We start from the raw sequence: 27,929 nt of genomic DNA, 5'->3' as shown, positions 1-27,929 counted from the left end.
TCTCAAGCCTGGCAACACTATTGAAGCGCCCAGGGAAGAAGAACGTCACTTCCGGAAATCACAGTGCTAATGTTAGCTAGCTAGCTAGTCGTAGGTACTGTAAGCAGAAACATAAAATACAAAGCTTTTATTTGTATTCTTTTTTTAAAAGAGGTGACTATGAATTAGCACCGAGCTGTCTACTTCACTTCGGTCAAACGTGCAGGTGAGCATACATGTATTAGAATACTCTGTTTAAGCTGCTCTGTTGATTGTTTGCAAAAATAATGTAAGGCAGCTAACGCTAACCTTAGCATGAAATCCAACTGGTTGACGGTAGCTGTTTACAATCTGCCTGTAGGGCAGGGGTCTTCAACGTTTTCAGCCCAAGGACCCCCTAGCTGAGAGAGAGAGATGAAGCAGGGACCCCCTTAGCTGAGACAGAGATGAAGCAGGGACCCCCATATTGTATAAAATTGTTTCAGATTCAACTTTTTTTGTTTACGTGGTAAACACACGCTGCTCTTTCCGCCCCTCTACACCTATACCTCTTTGCCTAAAATAGCCGATCTACAAGCTCACAACGCCTTGCAGCGCGAGGCGTTGTTGAGCTTGTAGATCTGCTATTTTTGGCTAAAGTTCTCCTCAGAAAAGGGATGCTACTAGGTTTCAAGTGGATATGGTACAAAAAAATAAACATATCACACAAAGATTTGGCGTACCCCCGTAGTAACTCTGAGGACCCCCTGTTGAAGACCCCTGCTGTAGGGAACATTGGCTTTAGTTTTTGATATTATAGCTATAAGTTGAGCCAACTCTTAGTTAAATGGGCACCTAAATCCTTGGTTCTCAAAGTGGGGTCCGGGGATCCCTGGGGATACGAGGGGGTCCCCAGTAAAAGTAGTTAATATAGCATCAAAATCATGTTAACCACTTTAACCTTTTATACGTTGGCTATTCAAAAATAGCAGATTTACAAGCTCACACGGTGCCGCGCTGTGAGCTTGTAGATCTGCTATTTTTCAAAAAGCTTGAACCTTAGTGAACATGTTTAACACAACTCTTTGCTTCTTGGGGTCCCTGAAACAACATATTTTGAGATGGGGGTCCGCGGCCAAATGCGTATCATTTTGGGGGTCCTTGACTTGGAAAGAGTTTGAGAACCACTGACCTAAATCACTGAACCGTTATTTTGTTCTCATAGTATGCTTACAGGTACCACCTGCCTGGTAACATTATACTTCTCTGATTGTACAATGTTGGCATTTAGCAAACACTCTTATCCAGAGTGATTACTAAGTGCCAGTTCGGAGTAATAGAAGTCCACAAACAACAGGGTATATAAGTGGTCAACTTACTGAGGCTTGGATAAGGAATCGGGCAGACTTTTTGGAGAAGGGTTAACTTATCCCCAAGATGTTGTGACGTGAAACCCTACAGGAGTGATCACTGCAATGTGTGCAGGAGTCACCCCTGCAGAACCCCATTGGAAAATATTTTGTGCTATGGACCCCATAAGAGATCAAAGATTTTTCGGAATCTTTTGAAAATAGCCCATCGACTTTAACAGACCTAATGGAAGTGCAACTTCCAAGGGACCTGGATCTTTTAAATGATGACTCTAAATTGTCTCTTACTGGAAAGTCACGCAAAGTCTGGCTGGCAGGACTTACCTCCACATGACATATCCTAAACACACTGGCTACGGAGCTTTTTGGACCGACATTGCCTATCTGGAACTTTTGTCGGCAAGGATTAGCCATGGCCAACAGGGCACAATTTCACTGTGGACAAACCTGATATCAGATCTGAAGGACCTGCTGACTCGGTGATGCAGTGGATGTGTTGTGTTGTTTAATTGATAGGATGGTGGAAGGAGGGAGGGATGGGAGGATGATGGGTGGGAGATACTGAGTTCAATGGCATTGATTTTGTACTGCTTGAGATGCATAATTGATTCCATGTGAAAAATCCATAAAAAATGTATGGCAAAAAAAGAAAAGAGCCCATCTGTGAGCGTGTAGATCGATTTTCGAATATTCTAATATCCTAAGCATAAACTAGAGTTATAGTGGTTCAGCAAAATGTAATGCTACATTTAAATATATTATTAAGTAATAGTACTACTTAAATATATATTTAAGTAAAAAACTGTTTTTCTGGGGACCCCCTGAAACCCTCTGAAGGACCCCTGGACCCGCTTTAAGAACAACTGGTCTATGTTGAGCTTGAGGTGGTGGGAAGACTCCTCAACCTGCGTGAACACTGAGCAGATATGACAGTGCCCTCAGGCAAAATGACCTGGTGTAATGGGGACACCAGGTTGAGGGGAAAATGGAGGGGGTCAAATACTGACCCTAGGGAATCCAGTCAAGAGGGTACTACAGGGTGATGATGATTAAAGTCACCATGGGTAAGTCCCTGGCCATGTGCCAAAAGTGTGCTTGCTCCACTTGGAGGGTTTCAGATAACCAACCGCCTGGTGGAGACAGACATCTTACAATAAATGCCGAATGTGTGCTGAATTTGAAGTCGGTCGGTTGAACGGTTCTCAAGATACGTGGATTACAGACGTAGCTACGAACCTACAGAGATTCACTGCATTTATTTATCAGGGGTAAAACAAACTACTGCAAAACTGTAATCGTCACGATATATCTACCAAATAATCATTTTTCAAAATGTTTCTTTTTTTTTTTTTATAGTGGTTGGTTGGAAAGAGTGGAGTCAGGCATGTGTGCATCTGGTAAGTATAGTTCCCGGGGCCCTGCTCTCATCCCACGGATGAAGACTAAGCATCGGATGTACTACATCACTCTCTTCTCTGTGGTCCTGCTTGGACTTATCGCCACGGGGATGTTCCAGTTCTGGCCCCACTCGATCGAGTCAACCGCTGATTGGAGCCTGGACAAACGCAGCGTGCATGATGCACCTCTGGTCCGCCTCCCAGTTTCCAGTCCCATCCCAGAGAGGGGTGACCTCAGCTGTCGCATGCACACTTGTTTTGATGTGTACAGATGTGGCTACAACCCTAAGAACCGAATCAAGGTGATAACCCCTCAGGGCTGCATCTATGTCACCTGCAGCCTCTGCATCCTGCAAATGAATGTATTTTTGCTAATCCAATGTTCTCATCTTTGCATTGTAGGTGTATATTTACCCTCTGCAGAGATTTGTGGATGAGGTGGGGGTTCCCATCAGTAGCACTGGACTATCAAGGGAATACAATGACCTGCTCAGTGCCATATCTGACAGTGACTTCTACACAGATGATGTCACCAGGGCATGTCTCTTTGTTCCTTCCATTGATGTACTGAACCAGAATTCCCTGCGCATCAGAGAGACTGCACAGGCTCTGGCCATGCTGCCTAGGTAAGCAGCATCTCTAATAAATACCCTCGGTCCATTTCTGAAATGTATGATCACGGCCTTGAGCCCTTGACCAGTTTTTTTTTTTTTAATATTCACTTCCAGATCACGATTAGGCATGTAACGGTATATTTCACAGTACTGTATGGTATCTAACAAATTACCTGTGTATGCAGTACTTCACACATTTTTATTAAATGTACAGCCCATCCAAAACAAGTATTTTAATTTGAAGAAAAACATTGCTTTGTTGAACTGAAATGTATGTGCATGCCTATTTAACTGATAACGTAATAATGGCATGTCATAACATAATAGGCGAACATTTAGTGGAAATATCTGATCTCAAATCTCACAAGTGCCGCAACGTGTTGAGCTTGTAGATTGTCTATTTTCAGCGATTTAAGAGATTTGGAGCAGAGGGAAAAAATAGGGAGCCACGGGGAGAGCCCTGGGGGACCCCGGTCAACAAAGTACATAGGGTTTAAGGTGGTTAAGTAATGTTATATGTATGCGTTTTGTAGATGGGACAAAGGAATGAATCATCTGCTATTCAACATGTTACCTGGAGGCCCTCCAGACTACAATACAGCCTTGGATGTACCCAGAGACAGGTATTTGGACTGTATTTGTGTCCTTTGTTCTTAAAGCATTTTATGTCAAATCTGATTTATGAAGAAATCGACAAAATATAGTAATTCTCATTCAGACCACTAGAGGGAAGCACGGTGTCATGACATTTTTACTGTATTTCAGTGCTTTCCCATTGGTTAGGACAAAGCAACAGTTTGCCTTTTGTCCTTTTGGATTTTGTTTACTTGTTATTTTCCAGTCATATTTTGTGCATAAATTAAAATATTAATAATAATTTATAATATTCTTAGCATATTTCCAGCAACATATTACAAACCTAAAATTATATTCACAATAATTGGCAAACACTCAAGATGAGCATTACTTACATTTTGAGAAGAGATGGGAAAGATTTTAGCAGCTTACTAGCCTAGACCTCGAGCCAATGTTTCTCAGTCTTTCTTGTGATTGGACTGTTGGTTCTGGTTGGAAAAGAAGGGTTTTAGGAACACCCAGCCTTGAGACAATGGACATTTATCTGGAGCTGTAGGGAATTTCCTGGGCTCATCCAGCTGGGCTCCATTTGGCACAGAGTCTCATCAGATCCAGGTGTGCGTGTGTGCGTGTATATGTGTGTGTGTGGCATAACATTAAGCATTTTTGAGTTCTTGTACATCAGACAGCTTGACATAAACTTAAATGGATATTCATCTTGGTATAGGTTTGAATTCGTTTGAAGTAGGTGTTTTTCATTAGATATTATAAAATGGCCATTATTAATCCCAGGGGGGAAATTGGTTGACACAACAGCAGTAGCAGTTCCAGGAAGAGAGAAAGCTCAATACTACAATTATTATAATTGATTAACTCATAATAATTATAATATTATTCATTTACTCATAATAATTAATGAATGTCATTAAATAATGTGATTATTGTGACTTCATAAAATCTTTAGCAATGCTGATGACAAAGTTGTTGATTAGGAAATGATCAAACAAACAAATATAATAAGTTATTTGAAGGCACTGTGAAATGTTGAAGTTCAGCACCTTCTCTTTGTTCATTTGTTTATCTGAATTAAGAGCTGTGCTAATTGTGACCGTAAATATCTTCATATACATTTTGTGTGTGTATTTTAGAGCACTGCTGGCCGGTGGAGGTTTCTCCACATGGACTTACAGACAAGGCTATGACGTCAGCATCCCAGTGTACAGTCCCCTGTCTGCAGATGTTGAGCTGCCTGAGCGACAGCCTGGGTGAGCTCATCACCACTTAACTGCATCACTCATCGTCTTGTCAAGGGGTCACATCATGACTAGATTACAGTCACTACATCTTATTACTGTAGTGACAATCTCCATGTTCTCTGGAGGTCAAATGAGGCATCATGCTATTTTCATATCATGACTGCATCTTCATTGCTAAACACAACTGAATACATATTGTCATCACTGTATCTCTGTATGTACTGTATGTTTAAAATATTTTTGTTTCATAAATTGTACTTTGTCACACAAAGATAGCATAAATAGCTGATCTACAAGCTCACAACGCATCGCAACACGTGATCCTATAGAAAATAAGTTATGAGCTTGTGAGTTTGGAAAAAATAAAATTTAGATTGAAATTTTGTTTGTGTTTAAGGCGTTTTTTATAAATATTTAACTAATTAAAAGAATTAACAAGAGCTAGTGACTGTAAGTACATTGGACCCATTGCGTTTCTTTTTCTCATATCCTGAAAAGTAACGATTTTGGACATACAAGGTTTCTGCCCGACAACAACAAATATTTTTTTTGTAACATAAATTGCATGATGGCTCCACAGCAAACTATAATTGCTGACTAAAGGCACACATATCCATTCCTCCAGGCCACGGCATTACTTCATTCTGTCATCTCAGACGGCCATCCACAGAGAATACCGCGCTGAACTGGAGCGCTTGAAGGAGGAAAATGGAGAGGCACTACTCCTTCTAGACAAGTGCAGTAACCTCTCTCAGGGAGCTGCCTCTGCACGCAAGCGCTGCTACAAGGGACAGGTGTATGACTACCCACAGATCTTGCAGGTGAGTGACATACTCAGTATGTATGCATACAGTAACTATGATTATGTTTATGTGTACACACACGCACACACAAATAAGGTGGTGCACAATAAAACTGACCTGAACCAGACCTGAAGCTCCCGGTCTGAAAAATGTACTTAATGAATGCTTAAGTTACTTAAACCTGCATTCTCTCTAATGCCCAGGGGGGGCGACTCCACTGTTTGCAAAACAAAGACATATTGCATATTGTATAGAAGTCTATGAGAAAAACAGTCAACCTCTCAATCACCAGTTTCAAGTCATTTTATAAATGATGGTCCCATTTAGAATAAAATAGACAATAAAGCAAGTTATGCTTTATACCATGGCTACGTTGTGATTGCTATGGATCTACTTGTAGGCTCTTTTCGGAGCACGACACGGCGCGCAACCAAGTACATACATTATTATTTATTTATTTTCTGTGACAATGCTCATGTAAAACAAATGCATACATTTGCACCCCATCATGAAAAGGATAAAACTCAAAAAAGATGAGGGATTATTTCCATTGCGGTCCCTGAACTCTAATCAGGCACTGGAGTCCATTTTCTCCTTTAGCCTTAGTTTAATCTACAGCGTTTTCCGACAACAGTTTAACTTTAGAATATACCTTGATACTATACAATGTAAAATCACATACTGTAGGACTTATTCTTGTTGTGTCTCTCTGCACAATCATTGTAAAGTGCCTTGATAAAGGTGCTATATAAATGCACCATTTACCATTTTATCATTCGCAGGAGTCCTCATTCTGTGTTGTACTGCGTGGTGCTCGTCTGGGTCAAGCGGCTCTTAGTGATGTGATGCAAGCTGGCTGTGTCCCTGTGATCCTAGCTGATTCCTACATTCTGCCCTTCTCTGAAGTTCTTGATTGGAAGAGGTACACTTATGGCACAGATCAACTGACCATAGGAATATGAAAGAATGTTTCTCTTGATAAAGGTCGGGACCGAACCGTTGGCAACAAGGCATTAAAAACCAGAGCAGAGGTGACACACCCTGCAGAAACGTTTTCATGTCATGGGTGTAAAATTCCCAACACCATGATGAGGTATACAAGTTATTCAGTCAACATGAAATTCTATAAAATAATCCTCTGCTTCTTGTTACTTTATTGTGTGTGTGTGTGTGTGTGTGTGTGTGTGTGTGTGTGTGTGTGTGTGTGTGTGTGTGTGTGTGTGTGTGTGTGTGTGTGTGTGTGTGTGTGTGTGTGTGTGTTTCCTTAGGGCATCTGTGGTTATTCCAGAGGACAAGCTGTCAGAGATGTACACCATTCTGAAGAGTATTCCTCACAGACAGGTGGAGGAGATGCAGAGACAGGTACAACTCCATTTTACAGGTGTATTCAAATAATGTATGTACTATGTAGCTTGGCTTTAGTTGAGTGCTGATTTTGCAGCTATGGAAGAGTTGTGACTTGAGCAGTTGCTTTTCAGTTCCGAGATACATGTCTTTACCGCACCCACCCAGCCAAACAAGCATGTCTATGTTTGCTGTACCATTACAAAGCCTCTCTGATGGGACCAATTGACAGGCTCTTGGAAAGCACAGACACTCCACTATGCAAGATTGAATTTCCTCCTTATTTGCTAAGTCGTGGCAAAAAATCTTCCTCTGAAGACACAACTATGTTGCTTATAGCTACAGTGAAACGGATGGCAGACAGCTCGCTCTCTATCTTTTTTACATTTAATAGCCACGTTGAACCACAATAAACAAAAGTGAAAGCCCCTATGAGAGAAGTGCACAGGTTCAAGCTGTTTCTCATTCCCTTGTATCAACGCTGGTCCATTTACCAATTATACTGGCCAAACAGACATCTTAGACCTAGAGCTCGGAGACTGGCTTGGAGTTGGATTACAGCAGACGAGCTGTAAAACATGGCTCCCTGAGGGGGGTGTAGACTCGCCTCTCTGTAGCTCACAGCTAGCTTAGCGGTGTAGATATGATTTTCTAATCTACTGACCACAGTGCTGTGCTGTCTGATGTTCAAACGCTTGCTTCAAGGTTATCCTTGGTGTCCTTCTCGGGAGGCATTTCTCCATAGACAATTTATAACTTCCATTGGTGCACTATAGGATGGCCTTCTTAGAAAATACTAGATTACGGTATGTAATTGTGATGGGTAGCTACTTTCTTTATTAAAATGCATATTGAGAATAGAATAGGAATTCCACATGGTAGCTTCTCCTGTATCTTGTACAAGTGTATCTTGAACTTTTTTGTTTTGCCACAGTGTTTAATATTGTTCACACGTTATAATGGTTAAATCATAATTTGCACAAATATCACTATTACTTACTTATTAGCCTATTGGCTCAGTGTCTAGAGGCCTATTTTAAATAAACATACTGTAAAAGATCTATTTGTCCTCCTACTGAGCATCATACACAATGTTAAGCATCTTGCCTAACTGAGTTAGGCAGGTAGTTATGCTATCAGTATTTTACAGCTTTCTCAGCTATCTCCCACAGTTGTATTGAGCTATAAAATGAAATGATACTGTAAGCCAGTGCAGGACAGGTACACGGTTGTCTTATCCACAAATCCACTTTCAATTTCCATGTTATGCAGCACATCTGGTTAGTTGTATTACCCTTTAAAGTTAATACCTAACTTCAAGTATCATGCAAAGTCGTAGATAAACCATTACTTACAGATGGCATAGTAACAACAAGAGAGTATTTGAAGCAGGTGTCCAGTTTGACATGTGGTCAAATTGTAGGACTACAAAAGCTTGTTGCATGTTTCAGACCAATATTTGTTGGCAACAGCATGTTTGCCTGAGCAGTGTGGATCTCATTGTTGTGATGAGAGAAATGGGAACCTAGAAAACCTTCTCTCTTCCCAGAAGGAAGTTTTAGAAGGGAGGGGAAGATCTTCTAGATCTAGAAGGCCTTCAGTGAAATGCAGTGCACCTAAGTGGCAATGTGAAGAGGGTTGGCACTGGCTGTTATGGATTTGATTAGATTTTTGTTTTCAAATGTTTTTCAAGAATGGCATATCTATAACCTACATTGTGAGCTTGAAGACTGGCTAGTCCTGCTATATTTTGAAGAAAAAAAAAAGACAATTGACATGACAATTTCACAAAAGTATTAAGTGATTAAAACCACGAAAGGCAACACTTATGCCGTACCATCATAGGATATGCAAAATTCCAGACGATATGTATTCTCATACGATACCGATAAAATATCGATATGTTGCCCAGCCCTAGATTAGGTTACACAGTAACATCCTGGACCCAAATGGAAAAAATCTGTTAAATTATTTACATTAATTGCTGTACGTGAGCACTGAGGATTTTACTGTAGTATGGGCTCATTGTACAATGGTGTGTATGGGCTCATTTGTACCACGCTCTTTGTTGTTATGGATTTATAAAGTGCTGTACAGGCCCATTGTATAGCTGTTCATACCTGAGCCTGTCTGGAGAGGCTCCTCACTCACCCTACGTTGAGACACACAATCTCCAGCAATCCCCAGGTGGAATAGATGGGAGGGATGACTTGCTGTCTCTTCACTGGACTCTTTCAAGTCCGCACTGAAGAGACACTTATTTACTCAGGCTTTTGGCAATTAATTTGTTTAATTTGTGTACTGTAAAGCGTCCTTGGGTTTCAGAAAGGCGCTATATAAATTCAAGTTATTATTATTGCTTAAGCACATTAACCCTGGCGTTCATATTTTTTGCATATTTTCAAAGATTCACCAAAATATACTTTTTTTCCCATAAAAAAAGATTAAAAGTAGCGATAATAAGAGATCTACAGTACAAGCTCACAAAGCATTGTGAGCGTGTTAATTCCCCCCCTATTTTTCATTTGAGAAAAAAAAATAGTGATTAACTTATGAGTGTTTCAATTGGCACTGGGTGTTAAAATATGGTTATAAAATCGTGTGATCAAAATAAAAATGTTTTTAAAAAAATGTATGAGTGTTTAAAATATTTAGCAAAACACAAATTATAATTCGAAATTGTCCAAAACTAGCGACTGTAGCTGATCTGAACGTCATGTTCTGAGATTGTAGATCTTCTGTTTTCACTATTTTCATAAATGACAGATTGCAGGTTGAGAGGGGTTAAGAATGAAAACTTCATCTGATACTGTGTGTTATCTTAAAAATGTCTTTCTATATTCTAGAAGTGCTGCGTCCGTGACTGGGTTTTTATGAGTGTTTGTTGTCTTACTTTCCTAATGGATATTGGTAAGCTAGTATTTCCCAAGTTAAACCAACAGAGGGCTCAGCTGTCATGCTTCACAAGGAGATGCTATATGAGTTTTAACACTGTAGGAATATGAGAGGTTTCTATCGAACATGTTAAATAAATATTCAGAATCTGATATGTTAATAACTAATTTAGGATGCTGCTAAATAGCCACAGTTGGTGCCAACCGGCAGCATCAATTCAGACGACACAACCTCATTGTGAAATTTGGCTTGATGTTGTAGTGCCAATTTAGGTCAAATTATGAGGCTGTGTTAAACAGCTGTGAGATGTTAACAGTATTCAACTGAAGCTTCTTAGCCTGTTCTGCCCTGTTTGGCTCCCTTGTGCCTAGCTTGGGTGAGACCCTGAAAATAGACTACATGAAAGGCTTTATTAGATCAGCACAGCTAAAGACAGTAGTTTTTAATCAACCAGCACCATGTCCATGTAATGACGTCTGAAGCCTACTCCCAAGTGAGTGCACCATTCACGATTGGATCATTGGAAATGTATTCAAATCTGTACACAATTTATTACAGTAAAAAGCAAACAAGTATGTATTGATGACTAACCAGTAAGCCTCTGATTTCTGAATTGAGCGGCTAGTACTGTTGAAAAAGTCTAGCTAACCATACTCCTTCGTTCTTAAAATTGCTAAAAGCAATATGATGGATTGTCTCTACCCAAGCAGTGTGCATTACTGGTCTGTTTGTGAAGCATCGAACCAATGAACTGGTTAGACTACATCAAGCTTGTTTATGTCCATCAATGCATTTTGACCAATTAAATTGAATCATTTATCAAGAGTTGACTGACAGTTATGGTCTAGATGTTTAAGCAGAGATGGACGGGGTCAATCTCGGGGCTTATGGAAGGACGTCTATCGTTGTAACCTTTTATGCAGGTTAGCATTTCTACATTAGGTGAGCCATGGTAACCTTTTTATTGGTGTATTTCCCGTAAGCTAGTTGACCAAAATATATTTTAGACTTGGTGCAATTTAAATTGCAAAGATCTGCCCTTCTGCACCTCTAAGTGAAAGGAGCCGTAGAACGACCTGAAGATGAAGTGAAAGGCTTCGCTGCTGTCAAGACTTTTCCTTCTCTGCAACGCAGTCTCTTCTTCCCTCCTCATAAAAATTCCTACAGGCGCTGGGAGGGGGGGCGGGGAGGCGGAGGGGGTCGCAGCGGGCCTCTCAGGGCAGCACAGTTTGCTTTCTGCCGTCTCCCGGTCGGAAAGGAAACTTTCATCACCGACTGATTTATGGGCCGTCGGCGTCCCCCCGAGATTAGAAAGTCTTTTTGAATTCTCCTCACCCCCTCCATGAAAATAAAAGCTGTTTTTGTGTTGTTGTACATCGCCAACACTAAGGGGCTGAGACTTGGGGGCGTTTTGGGTGGATGAGAAAGGGGGCTACGTCAGTTCTCCTCACATGTACCACGAAGGCTCTCTGCAGACCATATGACAACTAATGCACGAGTCAATAAAATACACTGGTGCACTGTATTGGGACATGACAGAGGACACATCATCACCACAACACTGACTAACCCACAGGCACATACATTAACACACATTCACCATTGGGATTCAGTGCTTTGCGGGAAGTCTACAGCGTTGGGCATTGTCAGTCTTACTTACAATTGTTACAACTCTAAGCCTTCCTCTTTAGAGTTGAGCCCTTAACCACGTTCAACCTGCCATCCCTATTTTGGGGATGTCGTTAATAAAATTGTCTGAAATTGACAAACATTTTTAAAGAATTCCAAAATAGTGGAAATGGCTGTGGAAAATTCAGTTGTGTTAAACATCCAGCCAGCACAGACACGCCCAGTGAGTTTAGCCATTTTCGCTATTCGACGTACAACAAAGTATATAGGTCTTAACTGAGTCATAATTCACATTGCCACATTAATTTGGGTCTGCATAGTAAAATTGAGAATTGTGACTCCCAGTCATTCACACATACTGACACACATGACCTCTACCACTGAACAGCTAATAAAGAGCAGTGTCTGCTCTCTGGGTCAATGAGGAGCTGGTGGGATGGAGTCAGGTCAGCACGCCATGGCGCCTCCTGGCAGGAGACCATGTTGTTTGAAGCTTCATTAACTCTTACTGGATGCTCTCCCCTCTGAACTATCCCTTGAAGTCTCTTAATAGATTAGGGGCCAAGCAATAAGACCATTTTAGGAGGCAGGTATGGTGCCGGTAATAGTAGTCCGATATTCATGAATGGCGTCTTTCCATGGGTTGGGGTCAATATTTTATCCAGTGGAGTGGACTTGAGATCACTGGTTTGTGGTTTCCATTCCATATCTGTGAAATGTGCAATGCAAATCTTCCAAGCAGTTTTGTTTGTAATGTTTGTGTGTGCATTCATGTTAAGGGTGTTCTGTCTGTTCTCAGGCTCGCTGGTTCTGGGAGGCCTACTTCAGCTCTATGAAAGCCATTGGCATGACAACACTCGATATCATCAACGACCGCATCTACCCATATGCTGCACGCACTTATGAGCAGTGGAATAACCCGCCTGTGGTGGTACGTAACCTGTTTATGCCATGACATTCATCAGTGACAAAGATTGTGGTTTTAAAGGTGCAGTAAGTTATTGTTCTTTGTTAAAAATAGCTATATTCTGATAGTAATCGTTGCTACGGAGTGTTTGTCCAGAAACGGGGGTCTATCCCTGAATTCATTTTCAGGTCGGGATATCAATTTTATACAATCAGGAGAAGAGAACTCATATATGATGCTGGATAAACAAGCTAATTTGGAAGGGAAGACGCAAAGAAATGAGCAGACAAAATTGGAACTGGAACATTAATTGAAGCTGATAAATGGGTACTCTGTCCTGATTGGATGACATTGGCAACCCACCTGAGTCACAAACCATATATTTTATGTTAAAGAGCAGACAGGGAGACCCCCTGTTATTGAACAAACACTTTATAGCAATGAATACTATCAGAATATAGTGCTTTAACCTTTAACAAAAATAGTTTTGTTTTGACCAAAAAAATTCACTTTCCCTACCTTTTTAATTAATTTCCTACCTGTAATTTGACTTCTTGTTCTCCAACCATTCATCTGAGTCTTGACCTTTATCAATACGTTTATATTCCCTACACAGTGACTGCTCAAGTTCAAGGGTGTTTCACATATGCATATAAAATAGAAATTCTTGTATCAGCAGTGTGGATAACAGTAAAAAATCAAGATAAAGTAGATGGAAACAATGTAAAATAATAATATCATTCTATTTGTGATGGTGTTATACTGTGGTTGACTACTTGGCTGACATTTTGTTTTCCTCTAATTGTTTGGAATCTGTTTACCGCCTACCTACTAGTGCTCTGACTCCCTCCAGCCCTGGATGGGGCTCTCACCGTACAGAAAACCACAGTGCCACATATGACACTGTTTACCCCTCCGATTTTTACACTCTTTCCCTAGTAAATGTCAGCCACAGATTGGCTTCCTTTCTTCTCTCTCAGGCTCCCACACGTGTAGTGCCTTCGCAGTTTTGGTAAACACCCAGCCAGCACAGAGACACCAAGTCAGTTTGTGTCAGCAGTTCTGCACTGGGAGGATGCCTCCAATGTGGTGAAAAATAAGTTCCTGCATGTTTGAGTCACTGTGTATGTAGACAGAATACTGGAATGGTGTGTGTGTGTGTGTGTGTGTGTGTGTGTGTGTACACACATCACTGTGGTTGGGGGAGTGTGCGGCTGCAGACAGCCTGGCTGAGCGACCATCTCTCAGGGGCTGTTAATCAGCCCAGTCTGATCTTCCAGCCTCCTTCCTCCACCCTCTGCCTTTATGTGTGTTGTGTGTAAGACCGTGTGTGTGTATGTACGTGCGTGAGCAGCAGGCCTACTCAGATGCCAGGGCTGGTGAGTAAGGCAGCAGTCAGGTTGTGTCGGTGTAAACATGCAACGTTGATTTCTCATGACAGTTTGCATTTCTGTGTGGCTCGAAGCCACACAGCTTTGCAGGATTAATGGCTTTCTGAACGTGCAACTGCTGAATCGTGACCACTGTTGTGTGTTTTTCCCCCCTTGCATCGGTAGGTTGTTAACCACTTAAACCCTATTCAAAAATGTTCAAATATAGCTGATCTACAAGCTCAGGATGAGTTGCATCGTGAGGCTTTCTGAGCTTTTAGATCTGTTATTTTTGATAATTTATTTAAATGTTGGTTGTCGAGGGGGGAAAAGGTTTTGAAAGGTTTTTTTTGCCTATAATGACATGCTCAAAATAGGGACGCAAGGGTTAAAGGGGTTAATCAACAATTACACTTGACTGTCAGAAGATTTGGTCAACGTGTCCACCCTGGCTTTCTTACCCATCAATATCAATGGGGGCTCGTCCATGGTCCTCCGGAGGTTAATTGTGTTAGGGTTCAGACCTCCTGACCATTTCTGCCTTTAGCTGGGAGATGAAATGCTCTCTTGACGGATTGGAGAGACGGTGAGAAGAACTTGAACAGAGCACTAAATAAATCAAGCAGCCTCCACCCCCTTCTCCCCTCTCCTGTTCTGTAGGCTTCAGGCTGGTAATTGAAAGCACATTTCTCAGGCTGTGCTGGTGCTTTTAGAAGAGGTTGTCGAAGTAGGGAACAGGCTGTTTTCTGTTTTTGGGGGTTGCAGCTCTATGGCATAGTGTAAGGTTTTAACATTACATGACTTAAGGCACCTTTGTTTTTTTTTTGATTGCCACAAGTTGAGAAACTGCCTATTTTGTCAACATAACTTCAAAAGCATTGTGTGTTCTTAACCCTCCCTATCTTTAATTTTTGATACATCTGCATCGTTTTGAATCTGTCCTAAACAAAGATTACACCCTTCAGTTCATGGTTTGTGTAAGTGTGTGCCCATTTACATGGTATAGTGATGTGCATTTGTTAGTAATAAAGCCATGTTAAAATGGCTTTGGTTTGCTTGACATATCCTAGGCAGATAAATTCATTTTAAATACTTAAGAACATGGAGTTATTAACGTATCTTATCTTGGGAATAATTTGTCCACCTTTGATCAAATGTCCCAACAAGCTGAATTTAGCAAAACTCAAAATCAGAAAAAAATATTCAGAGCCATTTAGATATTATCCTTGGCCTGTGGAAGGGTGAACTTTTCAAAACAACACCGTAGCTCCCTCCACAGAATCTGTTTGTGTTTAAATAACAAACGGTAGCAAAGCTGTAAAACTACAGTTCTCTTTTCAACACTTTTGAGGTGTGGCTTTCGTTTCATCTAGAAATTTACTCGGTGAGACAAATGACTTAAGTGGTCTCTGCTCTCTTTTATTCGTTCTAACACTTCTGTGTCGCAGTGTTAGTTTAATTATTTCCCCTTCTGCTTGTATGACAATGTCAGAATGACCACATGGAAGTTTCCAGTTGCCAGTAAAGTGAGTTTTTATTGGTTGAAAAATGACTGATGTTGTGTGTGTGGCAGTGACTAAGTCTCTGTAACAGACTTGCATGGACGCTGTGAAAAAAGCCACACAACCACCAGCGTGTGTTTGTGGCTACCTGGGGCCAGAGAAGAAACATGCGCTACACATCCTTAAAGAAGCCCAACGATTTACTATGTCATATCTGCACTCCCTCTCCACTCCTTAGATTGGATGGTGAATCACTGTAACCAGAATGAAATGAAACGCATGATGGGAGGGGTCTTTGAAAAAAAATGTTTATTGAAAGGGAATCACAAAGCTCCCTAATTTGTAATGTCTAGTCATGTAGCCTGGCATAGCAGTTAATGAGCAATTCCCATCTGTATTTTAAGGCAGTGTGTCCCAAGCTGTGTGCCGTGAGTCCATGCACGTCTTGGGATTTTGTGACAACCACTCTTTAATATTACATTATACACTATAACTACAAAAAGTTATGAATTATTATTTTGTATGTCACAGTAGTTGGTGCACACACATTTCCCAATACAGAGGAAAATTCTATACCCATATATATATATATATATATATACACACACACACACACACACACACACACACACACACACACACACACACACACACACACACACACACACACACACACACACACACACACACACACACACACATATATATACGCACGCACACATATATAACCACTTATTTTCACAAACCATTTTTTTCACAAACTATTAAAAATAGCAAAAATTGTGTGCGCGCATGTGCTACAAGAAGCACACGTACACTACACTCCCAACGTCTTCACCGGGAGTATTCGTTTTACAGCTTGATCATTTTGATGCAAGCTGGAGCCAGTACATCTTCTTGCACTTACAAACTGTTTTAATGCAGCGCCAGGAAAGAGCAGCCAAGTCCCTCATTGGCTGTAGATTGCCACTGACGCCCATAATCCCCCACTACCTGGAATACTCGCCATTCTCCCTAGTGTCCTCGCTGCCCTCCCCTGCTGTTTTTTTCCCTTATTGAACATTCCCCTTTCTTTTCTCTGCCTATAGACCATATTCACACGACGGCCATGTTTCTATGAAGTCAATGAAAGTAGCCACCCCGGGTGGCGGCACTTTCAATGTTAAATTCCAATATGGCCGCCGTGTGAATATGGTCTATTGGAGCTCACCTGGATCCCTGCTGCACTTAAGCTGTACAGTAAAACACTGCTTGTAATTACAGTACATCAGCAGAGCAGAAGATAAATGAGTTGTTCTGTCCTAGTGTAAGCTTCTTGATGTGATCTCAGAACTTCAGTTGGGCTTAATTGCAAACTCTTTTCTTATTCTACTTCTGTCCTCAACGTCTTTCTCTCTGGCTTTTACTTTCTTTCCCACTCTCACTTTTTCTCTCAGCTTCTTTTGTTCACTCTGAGGACGTGCGCCTCAACTTATTCACTTACTGCAGTTTTATTTTATGATTTACTTGGCATTCAGGGCACTTTTCACTGGTTGCCTGGCATTCTCGGTGCTGACTCTATTAATCTCCGAGAAATTATTTAAATTAATGCTCCATAGTAAAGCAGTCATCTGGAAATCACTGCAGGTGACCTCACTGCCCAGTAAAGCTAAATTATGGCACCTTAAATTATGGAAAACCTGACAGACGGGGGCAACATAGGAAAGACGTGAGACTGGCAATAACTTCCCATAGAGTGAGAGGGAGAGAGGGACTGGTCAAGTGTGTAAGGTCCTTAAACACCAGGGGCTTTTTGAACTGCTATTTGTGTCATGACTACATCCACACAGAATGCCAATATTACACACCGATCAAGCGGCACGATTTTTATTCAGAGCCAGGTAATTTTTTTTCATAGCAAATAAAGGTGTCAACTATATGAATAGTTCTTTTTTTTTAGAAATGCCCGTCGGTGTGTAAAGTCCTTTCTGCAAGCTCACATCGTGTCGCACCTACTGTAAGTGACTAAGTATAATTCAGGCTTAACTTCACATGAAGAGAGAGATGGACTTTGTTGGCATGATTGCATACGTTTCTCTTTTGCAGGGTTGCAACAGTTAATCTAATTAAACAATTACAAAATACAGATAATTAATATTAATTTAATGAAAAAATTGTTTAATAATCGATCCCTATTTTGGGCATGTTATTATAGGCGAAAAACAAATAGTTAAAATAGCCGATCAACAAGCTCTTCAACGTGTTGTGAGCTTGTTGATCTGCTATTTTAACTATTTTTGTATGACACCATTGTGAGACAAAGTATAAAATAAAAATAAGTGATTAATAGATTCATTGATGAATACAACATTTTTAAATGTCTTTTTAAAAGCGCTTCGCAATTATTCAATTACTCAAACAAGTAATCGATAGAATAATTGTTGGTTGCAGCCTTACATTTCTCTTTTGCTTCTTGTCCTCTGTAGAAGTGGTCCAGTGTGAACAGCCCACTGTTCCTGCCCCTCATCCCACCCAGATCACCTGGCTTTACAGCAGTGGTGCTGACCTACGACCGCATTGAGAGTCTCTTCAGGGTCATCACCGAAATCTCCAAGGTCCCCAGCCTAGCCAAACTGCTGGTGGTGTGGAATAACCAGAACAAGAGTCCTCCTGAGGGTAAAACGACAATTATTATTAATTCAGCTGTTGAAATTATCAAATTGGTTGTTGTTGTTGGTTACAAGCATGCCCTGTAATGAATAGGAATGAACACAATTCAGCCACTCAATTAAGAAGTTCTATTTAACACATAGCAGTACCCACCTCAACGAACTAAACACACCTTCTCTAGGGCCCTGTACAATCTAGTCTGTTTGTCCCCTCAAATTCCATTTGAATAGTTTTTTCTGTTGCTAGATGTGGCTATTTACTGACTTTCCCCCCAGTTTTGATTGTGATTTTCAGGCAATGCTCATTGCTCTGCCTTGCCTGAGGTGCAAGAATGTTTTTTTCTCTCTCTGGTGGAATGTCACCCTCAGCACACATTCCTGTCTTGCATCCAGGGATGTTTTTGTCCTGATTATCATTACTTGTTGGGCTCAATTTCTATGCCATTCCCTTCGTTTGATCTGGACTTTGAACATAATCTTTGCAAATGTCCCTCCATTTTCTGTCAATTACATGCTGGCTGAATTTGCACAACAGCTGTTGCCTTGACTCGTGGAAACCATTTGGGAGATGTTCTGTTATATATTTCAACCACTTAAACTATATACTTCATTGACCCCAATGGTGTCCCCAGGGCTCTATTCTTTTTCCCTCTACACCAAATCTCGTCGCCGGAATTAGCTGATCTACAAGCTCACAACGATGAGCAATGCAGCAATGCAGTGTGTTGTGAGCTTGTAGATCAGCTATTTTCGTTGATTGTTCGCCCCCCAGAATAGGGACACTAATTCATGTGGTTAAAATCTTAATTATTTTACGTTGTGGTCGACCATCTTACAGTTATCATTCCATAGCAAGTATGTGCATGTTTTTTGTTGCACACTTAGAAGCAAGTACAAATACATGCACAGAAAACACATGTACACTATACACTCCATGGAAGGTTTTTATTTTTTATGATACAAATCCAGTTCCAGTGGTGTCGGTGGTGAACACTGTGCGTCCTGTGTCTGTGATGCATATTATTAAGAAAGGATGTATTAAACTCAACATGGATGCATCCATGTTTTCCCATGAATGCATGCATGCATTTCCATGCATGCATGCATTTTCTATTGACCATTCCCATGATCCTTTGCGCAGGAATGCCATCTGCTTCCATAGAAAATGAAAGCAAACGCTTTGTGTGTACGTGTAAACGCACCATTAGTCCATGGTAGTTAAGAATTTCGTTGTCTCGCCCCACTGTATATACCTCCAAGCACATACTATACGTATGTGTTCTTTTACCAAAGGGTAGTGACGCGTCAGCCATTTGCAGCACTTCTGCAACAAGTAAAGGTTTGATGTCTTCCTCCAGAATACTTTGACAGGGATGTTAGAGGGCTCCAATCTGTAACCTCTGTTGTTTTCTCATCTCCAACCTCAAGCCCATAAGGTTTACATCCCTTATTCCTTACACAGGCCTGCCTACTTGATCTTTGCATCCATGTGATTTACACGGCATTCTTGCTAAAAGCTTACAATTCACTATAGACATCTGTGCTCAGTATGCATTTAATGTTCATAGATGGGAGTTAGCGGCGCTTTATTTGTTGTCCTTCCACAGGTCTATGCTTTCCAACATCCTTTTTCATTATGTTGAGAGTTTTGCTAAACTTGGCAATTGGAAGCATACATGGAATGATAGTGGCTGAGCACACCAAATTAAACTGCCAACTTGATGTGAGTTGGAGAAATGTTTTTTTCCCCCTTTTCATGGCACAGAGATACAGTATATCTCTATCTATGCCATTGGGCTTTATAGGCTCAGAATGGAGCTCCTGATATACAACAGATGAGTGATAACAGTAAGAGCAGCCAAGGCTTGTTTTTCCTGCAGAAACACTGAGAGGCATGACATGCTTCTTTCCAGAGCCAAAGCCCTCCAGCGTTTCCTCCACACACAGAACGAGAAAAGAGCAGCAGCTCTGTGGCATGTTGCCCTTGTAAAGAAAGCGGTAAAATATGTCTGTGAAATTGAAATGGTAGTGTCGGTTATACAAACACATCAATGCACTTCAAATTTGATCAATTTCACCTGAACACACCAGTAGGCGTCCTAGGTCCTACCTGATGAGAAAGAGCACATGATACTACAATATCATGCTACAGTATCATGTGTATATACACTGTATGTCTGATTGGTCGTTGTGCTGTTATTTTGTCTTAAGCTTTATTAATTTACACTTTTTCCCACACAGTGTACCTCGCCGAAATCAGATTTTTACATACATTGCGCATTAGCTTGAAAGCGAGTGACTCCACCATGCGCCAAAATATGAATTAGGCTTAAGACTCGAGCAGGCTATTAGAGATGTGGCGGAGTGAGCTCGTATACAGTATAGTCGTTATTTATTATGTCATGTGCTCTAATTATTCCCCTTAACTTGGCAATTAGGTATGCGACATTTTATGGAGCCTTTATCCCACTGACAGCTCAGCTTTCAGAACAGGGACTGGTCTTGACTGGGAATTAAATCTATCCTCCTCCTCCTGTAAGAGCCAGCCAATGTAATGAAGCAGTGAAGCCACTTTGAAGTGCCCCCTAATGGCCCAGTGCTGGCTTTTGATTAGAGGCGTCAGCGGCGCCTGGCTGGAGCTTCGTGACCCATTAGAATTAACAAGGGGCCATTGACAGGTCAAACTCCTGGGGCTCAGCTCAATAGAGGAGGATGTATTTCTTCCTCAATCGCACAGAGGCCCGGTGTATTTGGTGTTTTTAAGTTAAATAATTTTACCTTGAGATCCTGCTCTTTTATAACGTCATCATCATGCACGTTTTTTGCTTTTGTTATATATTTTTGACCCCTTTGTGCTAAAGCCTTTCAATACCTTTGCAGCAGCTGAGAATACCTCAGAAGATATAATTATATTCAGCTACGGTCTGTGGAGCACAAGATTTATTTTTTCTTACCAGCAATCAGTGTTTTGTGTGTTACTATAATAAAGGAACATCCGCACTCTCTTCAGTTATATTCTTGGTTTATTTTTTAGGGTGAACAGCCGCAGCAGACAGTCTATCTGGAGAAACGGACGCGTTTCGGCACGTCGGCCTTCCTCAGCGTTTCAAACTAGAATACATCAAACAGGATGTGACATATATAGCTATGCGATAGTGTACAGCTGATTCTCATTGGTGAATACAATTCACTTGCAATTCATAGTACTATTAGTGTTTACATTAAGCATTACACATAGTATTTGTTTAGTAAAAATATATACTTAAAGTTTCCACAAATTCCACAACCAGAAACATCAATTCATAGAAAACATTTCATAGAAAACAATTCAATAACAACTCTTCATTCAGTCCCTTAGGGAACTCAGTATTTAATGCATGGATCCAGTAAGCCTCCCTTTGTAATAGGACCCGGTCTCTGTCCCCACCTCTTCTCAGTCGGTTGACTACTTCTAAACCTTGAAATCTTAGTGTACATATGTCATGTTTAGCCATATTATAATGCCTGGCAACTGGAGACTTCTCGTCTTTATTTCTAATATTACTCTTGTGCTCCGTAATTCTGTTTAAAAAAAAACAGAATCAGCTGTACACTATCGCATAGCAATATATGTCACATCCTGTTTGATGTATTCTAGTTTGAAACGCTGAGGAAGGCCGAAGTGCCGAAACGCGTCCGTTTCTCCAGATAGACTGTCTGCTGCGGCTGTTCACCCTAAAAAATAAACCAAGAATATAACTGAAGAGAGTGCGGATGTTCCTTTATTACATGTTTTATCACGAATCTGCACCCAGTTAATCCAAAGAGACTACTCCTCAAGATCCCCTTGAGTAGAGCACGCCTTCTCCTGACGGTAGTATTCGGGTAGGAGAGTTGTCTTCATTGTGTGTTACTGTACCTGTTGTACAGTAAACACAAACAGCTGCCAGAGTGGTGCTAAACTTCTATAACCTATAAAAAGATTTTGACAGTAGGGCTGCAACTATCACTTACTTTCATAAGCGTGCGTTGTGCTTGTAGATCTGCTATTATTGACATTTTTGAAAATATTTGAAAGTCATTTCAGTTGTTTTCACCCCAGATTGTATTATTTGATTAAAAATAATAAATAGTTGAATAAATAATATTTAATAGTTCCATTAACTGTTGCACCCCTCTTGCCCCAGTACCCCTCTTGCAATCTCATCTTTAAAACCAAACAAAGAAGTAATCATAAAATACAGTCATGACTCATGTGTCATAGCAATTTTCCCAACAGCACATTTTGAATGGAGGACCTGAAGGGCCTGTCATTGTCTGTCTGGCCCAAGTTCCACCATTAATGAGGGAATACATCTTGTGTCATGTGCCTGCACCATAGTCCGTGCCCTGGATTCTGCCCAAGCTTTTTGAAACACTCGTCTGAGAAAACAAACTCTATTGCTCTGCCTCAGTGAAGAATCTGTGGTTAGATTTGCACATGCCTGAGGTTGGCGCAGAGATACAAGACAGCGAGTAAAGTTTTACTGCCACAGTCCTCTTTTCCACTGCCAGGATCATCTTCAAATATCTCTCTGTGGTGAATGACATAATTCTCTTCCCACCGCCAGTGATTGAAATTGGTCACATTTTGAATTATGTCTTAACCACTTGATAATGCCCTATTTGCAAAAAGTTTTGAATATTTTTGAAAACTTAAGCATATAATGGCATTCCGGATTTTTTGAAAAATCTCCAAGGTCCAACGTGTCGCGACCTGCTAAAAGCTTGTAAATCTTCAATTTGTGAAACATTTAGCACATTTTTTAAAATGTCCACATGTAATAACATGCCCAAAATATTCATGCCATAGTTAAAGTGATTTTAACCTCTGATATTCCATAAAATATAGCAGTGATGAACAACTGTGTGTTTGTGTGAATACATATAATAATTTATATCCATTTGTATCTTAACTTGTAGAGTCGCTCTGGCCAAAGATAGCTGTTCCTCTCAAAGTTGTGCGGACCAAAGAGAACAAACTCAGTAATCGCTTCTTCCCCTACGACGAGATCGAAACCGAGGCTGTGCTTGCAATTGATGATGACATCATTATGTTGACATCTGATGAGCTGCAGTTTGGCTATGAGGTGAGAGAGAACTCTTTTCTGCCATTTCTATTCGCTTCTAGAAGACCAAAAAAAACAACAACCTTGACCATATTTCCCCCATCTTCCCATTATGGCAGGTAAAGCAGCCAGGCCTTTTAGTTTATCCTGGAATTTAAAGTCATTCAGGGAGATTACAGTCCCAGTCTCCAGTGTTGTGGATTTGAACTGCATGCTGGTGGAGATTTGTTTGATGTATGAGGAACGATGACAGGTCCAGAGCTGATGCTGTCCATGCTCACAGATCTTTGCAACCCCACTCAACTCCACTCACCTGCAGGCATTTAGAACCCATTTCATTCAATTGTGCTCAATTTAAGGATAATTACACAGAATGAGGGGCAGTATACCTTAGAGGAGCTGTCTGTCTGTCTATTTGGCTGTGCGATGGTGCTTCTCGCTCTCAATCGTTGGATTAGACGGGCTGCAGATATCAAGGCTTAGAGATCCAGCCATTGGTGGAGCAGCCTGTCAGAGAGAGGGCCTGAACCAGTTATCTTTGAAGAGATTACAATAATGATCTTTGGCTTGTGCAAAAAAATATCCAGCCAGCTGTATTTTGAAATATAAGTTGAATGATTCTTTAGCAGGAAATGTTTCTTTGGCTAGGTTCTAATCTACCGTTTTCCAATGTAAGTCATCAGTTCTCACTTTGGCCCAACAAAGCTGAGTGTCTCCGACAACCTGTCTCCTGCCCTGACATTGTTTCTAGGTGTGGAGGGAGTTCCCAGACAGGCTGGTGGGATATCCTGGCCGGCTGCACCTCTGGGACCACGAGATGGGGAAGTGGAAGTATGAGTCGGAGTGGACCAATGAGGTGTCCATGGTTCTCACTGGAGCTGCCTTCTACCACAAGGTATCCTGGGAGTCGCTGGTTGAATTGCAGTAGTCTTCCTTGCAGTCCGTTATCCATGGGTAGCACATGGTTGCAGGAGTCATTGCTTTGAAGTGATGTCACACTAATTATTTCACATTACATTGATCATATTGTCTGGCTAAAATAAATACTCTTGTTTCTGCCGATATTTCTCCGTGATAAATGGCTCATGCCAGACCTTTTTCCTGTCCCAACAAAGCACTAAAATTAGTTTTGGATAAAGGTCTGGTTGCACTGCTCCCTCTATATCTCTACCTGGGGAACGTAGGAGGCAGGAACACTAGTGACTGAGATTGACGAGTACAGTGTCATAGGTGGACCAAGGTTATCTCACTGTCACCAGAAAGCTCATCACATCAATGCAAAGCACACTCCAGAGATGGAGTCTTTACTCGCTAAGGTCAAAGATTAGACTCATTTAATTTAGAGAGTTATAGAGAGTTGTGTATATATGAGTTATTGTGCATAATGAGATGTTATATTTCACGTGCATATGCATATTATTGCAGCTTTTTATAATTAAAGACTCATTTTGCATTGTGTGTCTGATTCCATTCCAGTACTTCAACTATTTGTACACATATAAAATGCCTGGAGACATCAAGAACTGGGTAGATGCTCACATGAACTGTGAAGATATCGCCATGAACTTCCTGGTGGCCAACATCACTGGCAAAGCCCCAATAAAGGTACAGCTCAAAACACTCATTGTCCTGGCTGCTCTTGACTCTATAGAACATGGGAAAGCAAGAAAGCAGTTGTTCTGTCAGACCGGCCCAGCATCTCTGTGTCCAATCAGTTCTCACCCTTCTGTTCCACCGCACCCCCGTTGGACTGGCTGTGCCCAGGTGCACTAAAGCCCTGCCTTAACCTCCCTTATCTGGGTGTCACTCACTGACACTCCCCTTTTGGGTATGTTTTCCTAAGCTCACTGGGGCTCATGTGCACCCTGCCATCAAATCATGGACCACCACACCCTCCCCTGCACTGGCCCCACATATCTCACACATGCTCTCTCACAAAACACTAATGCTCCACAGAGCCAGATTTGGCAGTAGTCAGGCTTGCATTGTGATTGGAATTCTACATCGCCGGAAATATGCATATGAGCAGTGTAAAGCTATTTAGAGCAGGAAAACTAAATTCTGAGACAGACCAAATGTGGACACACTGTGATGTGATCTCTTAAACTCCATTCTCCATGATCTGATCTCAAAACCTGCATTAAAGTGACAAGTGTATACTGTAACTGTGCCCCAAGTTATTTTGTCGACGTCTGTTTCTAATTAGGTGACCCCCAGGAAAAAGTTCAAATGTCCTGAGTGCACTGCCATCGATGGTCTGTCCCTGGACCAGACACATATGGTGGAGAGGTACAGTGGTTTACGCTTTCATTTCTGTTACAAAGCTTAGTTATGATCCAAATGAATTTCTATAAAACCAATAACTGGGAGAAAATTTAAATGTATAACACTGAAAACTGTTTTCATATTTAGCAAATTAGACCATGCATACCTTTGGCGTGGTGTCATATCAAATATAATTTAGCAAATTTGTTAATTAGACCATGCATACCTTTGGCTTGGTGTCATATCAAATATTTAAATATTTTGACAACTCCCTGAATTGTACAGCACCTAATGTAAGTGTTCAGGTGGTTATTGAGTTGTGTCTTCATCCCTAGGTCTGAGTGCATCAACAAGTTTGCATCAGTGTTTGGTACAATGCCTCTGAAGGTAGTGGAGCACCGTGCTGACCCAGTGCTGTACAAGGATGATTTCCCAGAGAAGCTGAAGAGCTTCCCCAACATCGGGAGCCTGTGACCCGGCTGGACAAAGGTTTGATTCCCCACGACTTCCAATCCAGACATCCCTATGTACCGCCACCATCTTTGCCTTCTTTTATTCAGCTGAAGAGTTAAATGCTCCCTGATTCAGTTCTCTAGACCTTTTACAGTACATGGAGTTTAATGTAGGGCTGGGTGATATGGACACAATCAAATATCACAATATGTTTGACCAAATACCTCTGTCTATAGTATTGTGACGATAATATCGTATTGTGAAGATTTTTTTTGTTTATTAATATACTTTATTTATTTACATAACACAAACAACATACATACATAATTAAAACAAAATTACAATACAATCATTCATTTATTTTCATAAATTAACATGGTTAAAGTATAAATTAGGACATACGTTATTTAAACCAGGAAAAGACAATGCTTATGCTATATCACAATATTACAGTATCCAAAATCCCAGACGCTATCTAGTCCCTTATCATAATATCTAATCATAATATTGCCCAGCCCTAGTTCTAAGTTCAGTCTTGACATTAGAAGAGTATGAAGTAGTTTAGTTTCTGCTAGTATTCTAGAGTAAAGCTCCAGTGTAATGATGATGGGAGGAGGATTCACTGACATTAAAAACAGAGCCTGGTGGAAGCTACAGATGGTGGTCAGTGTTGGGGGTCATTTACTAATGTACTATTACAATACAGTAATAACATTATGTGACGTGTCAGTGCCTGGCAAGCATTGATTTGTATATTTTGGTTGACAAAGTGTAAAATAATGACCATGTCTAATGTATAGACATTGCTGCTGTTACATGAACCGCTTTGAACGACCAGACCAAACCAGATGATTGAGATATTGAGAGACTGATTACATAAACTGTTTTGGAGCCTGAGACCCTGTGAGCTCTGGCTGCTCTGGTATCCGTGTATAGAGGACTTGGAGATTTATAGCGATGTGAGAATTGTAGAGTTATAAAGTACGGGAGGAAAGTAGTTTTTTTTTTGTACAGTATATGCTTAAATACTATTAGGTTATTATAAATATCTATTGTAACAGAGATACTCTGATATTTTTAATTGGTCCCCAATTATTTAAATGTCTGACATCTGATAAAGAACCGAAAAATTATATACGCAGCCACAGTGAATGTTTTGTTAATAGTAGATGAAACACTGCGTGAGTAGTGGGCTCACAACTCTGATCAATTTCAGTCATTATGGTGCTTCAGTAGCAATTTGTCAGAACTATTGAAGCATCCATAATTGTAATTGATTACTAATAGTGAGCAAGACTTTTTTTTAAATATATATATATATATAGGTTGAATGAAAAATAAATTCAGTAGGCCTAATCACTGACAAGAAGCATCGGTTCATCACGTCATTCATTATTAAATTATTTATGATGCCATGCTGCATAAATGTGGACTTTTTTTGTCCATACACAGATGTTATATTGTTGCGACAGTTCCACATTTAAGTGTGTTTACTTTGAATGTGGATGTAAATCGTGTTATTTTTGTTGCATCTTTGTATATGATTTGATGCTGTTGAGTCAGAATGCATTACTGTTCGATGACTGGACTTGTTCTCTCTTGGCTGTTGTGTGATCCTTTAACCATGTTCTATCTTTTCTGTCATGTTAAAGCTATGATGGCTATAATACAAATCAACACAATTATTTTTAAGATGTTAATATTGCCATTTGTTTTTTATTACTTTTTATTTTTACGAGTTGTATAGTAAGTGATGAAGTTTTGTCCTTTTAAAATGTTTGTTGTATAAATATCAAACAAATATATATATAAGACTTTGTAATACAAATACATTAAAGAAAAACTGTAAACCAGA

General features: G+C 40.5%; 1 protein-coding gene across 1 annotated transcript; it reads left to right on the top strand.

Moving 5' to 3' along the window:
* Positions 1 to 64: 64 nt before the first annotated feature.
* Positions 65 to 27,929, top strand: ext2 (exostosin glycosyltransferase 2). The gene is made up of 15 exons (XM_084085705.1): positions 65 to 205; positions 2,685 to 3,027; positions 3,128 to 3,351; positions 3,873 to 3,962; positions 5,064 to 5,180; positions 5,797 to 5,992; positions 6,757 to 6,896; positions 7,243 to 7,336; positions 12,642 to 12,773; positions 18,087 to 18,276; positions 23,211 to 23,377; positions 24,108 to 24,251; positions 24,833 to 24,961; positions 25,563 to 25,645; positions 25,957 to 27,929. Exons 2-15 carry the CDS (start codon positions 2,713 to 2,715, stop codon positions 26,093 to 26,095), a joined length of 2,160 nt encoding a protein of 719 aa, XP_083941831.1. The 5' UTR covers positions 65 to 205; positions 2,685 to 2,712; the 3' UTR covers positions 26,096 to 27,929.

Source organism: Gymnoscopelus microlampas, assembly GCF_963454915.1.
Source record: "Gymnoscopelus microlampas genome assembly, chromosome: 1".
In the NCBI taxonomy this organism is placed as follows: domain Eukaryota; kingdom Metazoa; phylum Chordata; class Actinopteri; order Myctophiformes; family Myctophidae; genus Gymnoscopelus; species Gymnoscopelus microlampas.
This window is presented reverse-complemented; position numbering and strand designations above follow the sequence as displayed.

What these genes read in the sequence shown, in the direction of transcription:
- ext2 (XM_084085705.1), top strand. Translation starts at nt 2,713, where the DNA reads ATGTGTGCATCTGGTAAGTATAGTTCCCGGGGCCCTGCTCTCATCCCA. An exon ending in ACCCTAAGAACCGAATCAAG is followed by an intron (nt 3,028 to 3,127) that starts GTGATAACCCCT and finishes TTTGCATTGTAG; the next exon opens with GTGTATATTTACCCTCTGCA. An exon ending in GCTCTGGCCATGCTGCCTAG is followed by an intron (nt 3,352 to 3,872) that starts GTAAGCAGCATC and finishes TGCGTTTTGTAG; the next exon opens with ATGGGACAAAGGAATGAATC.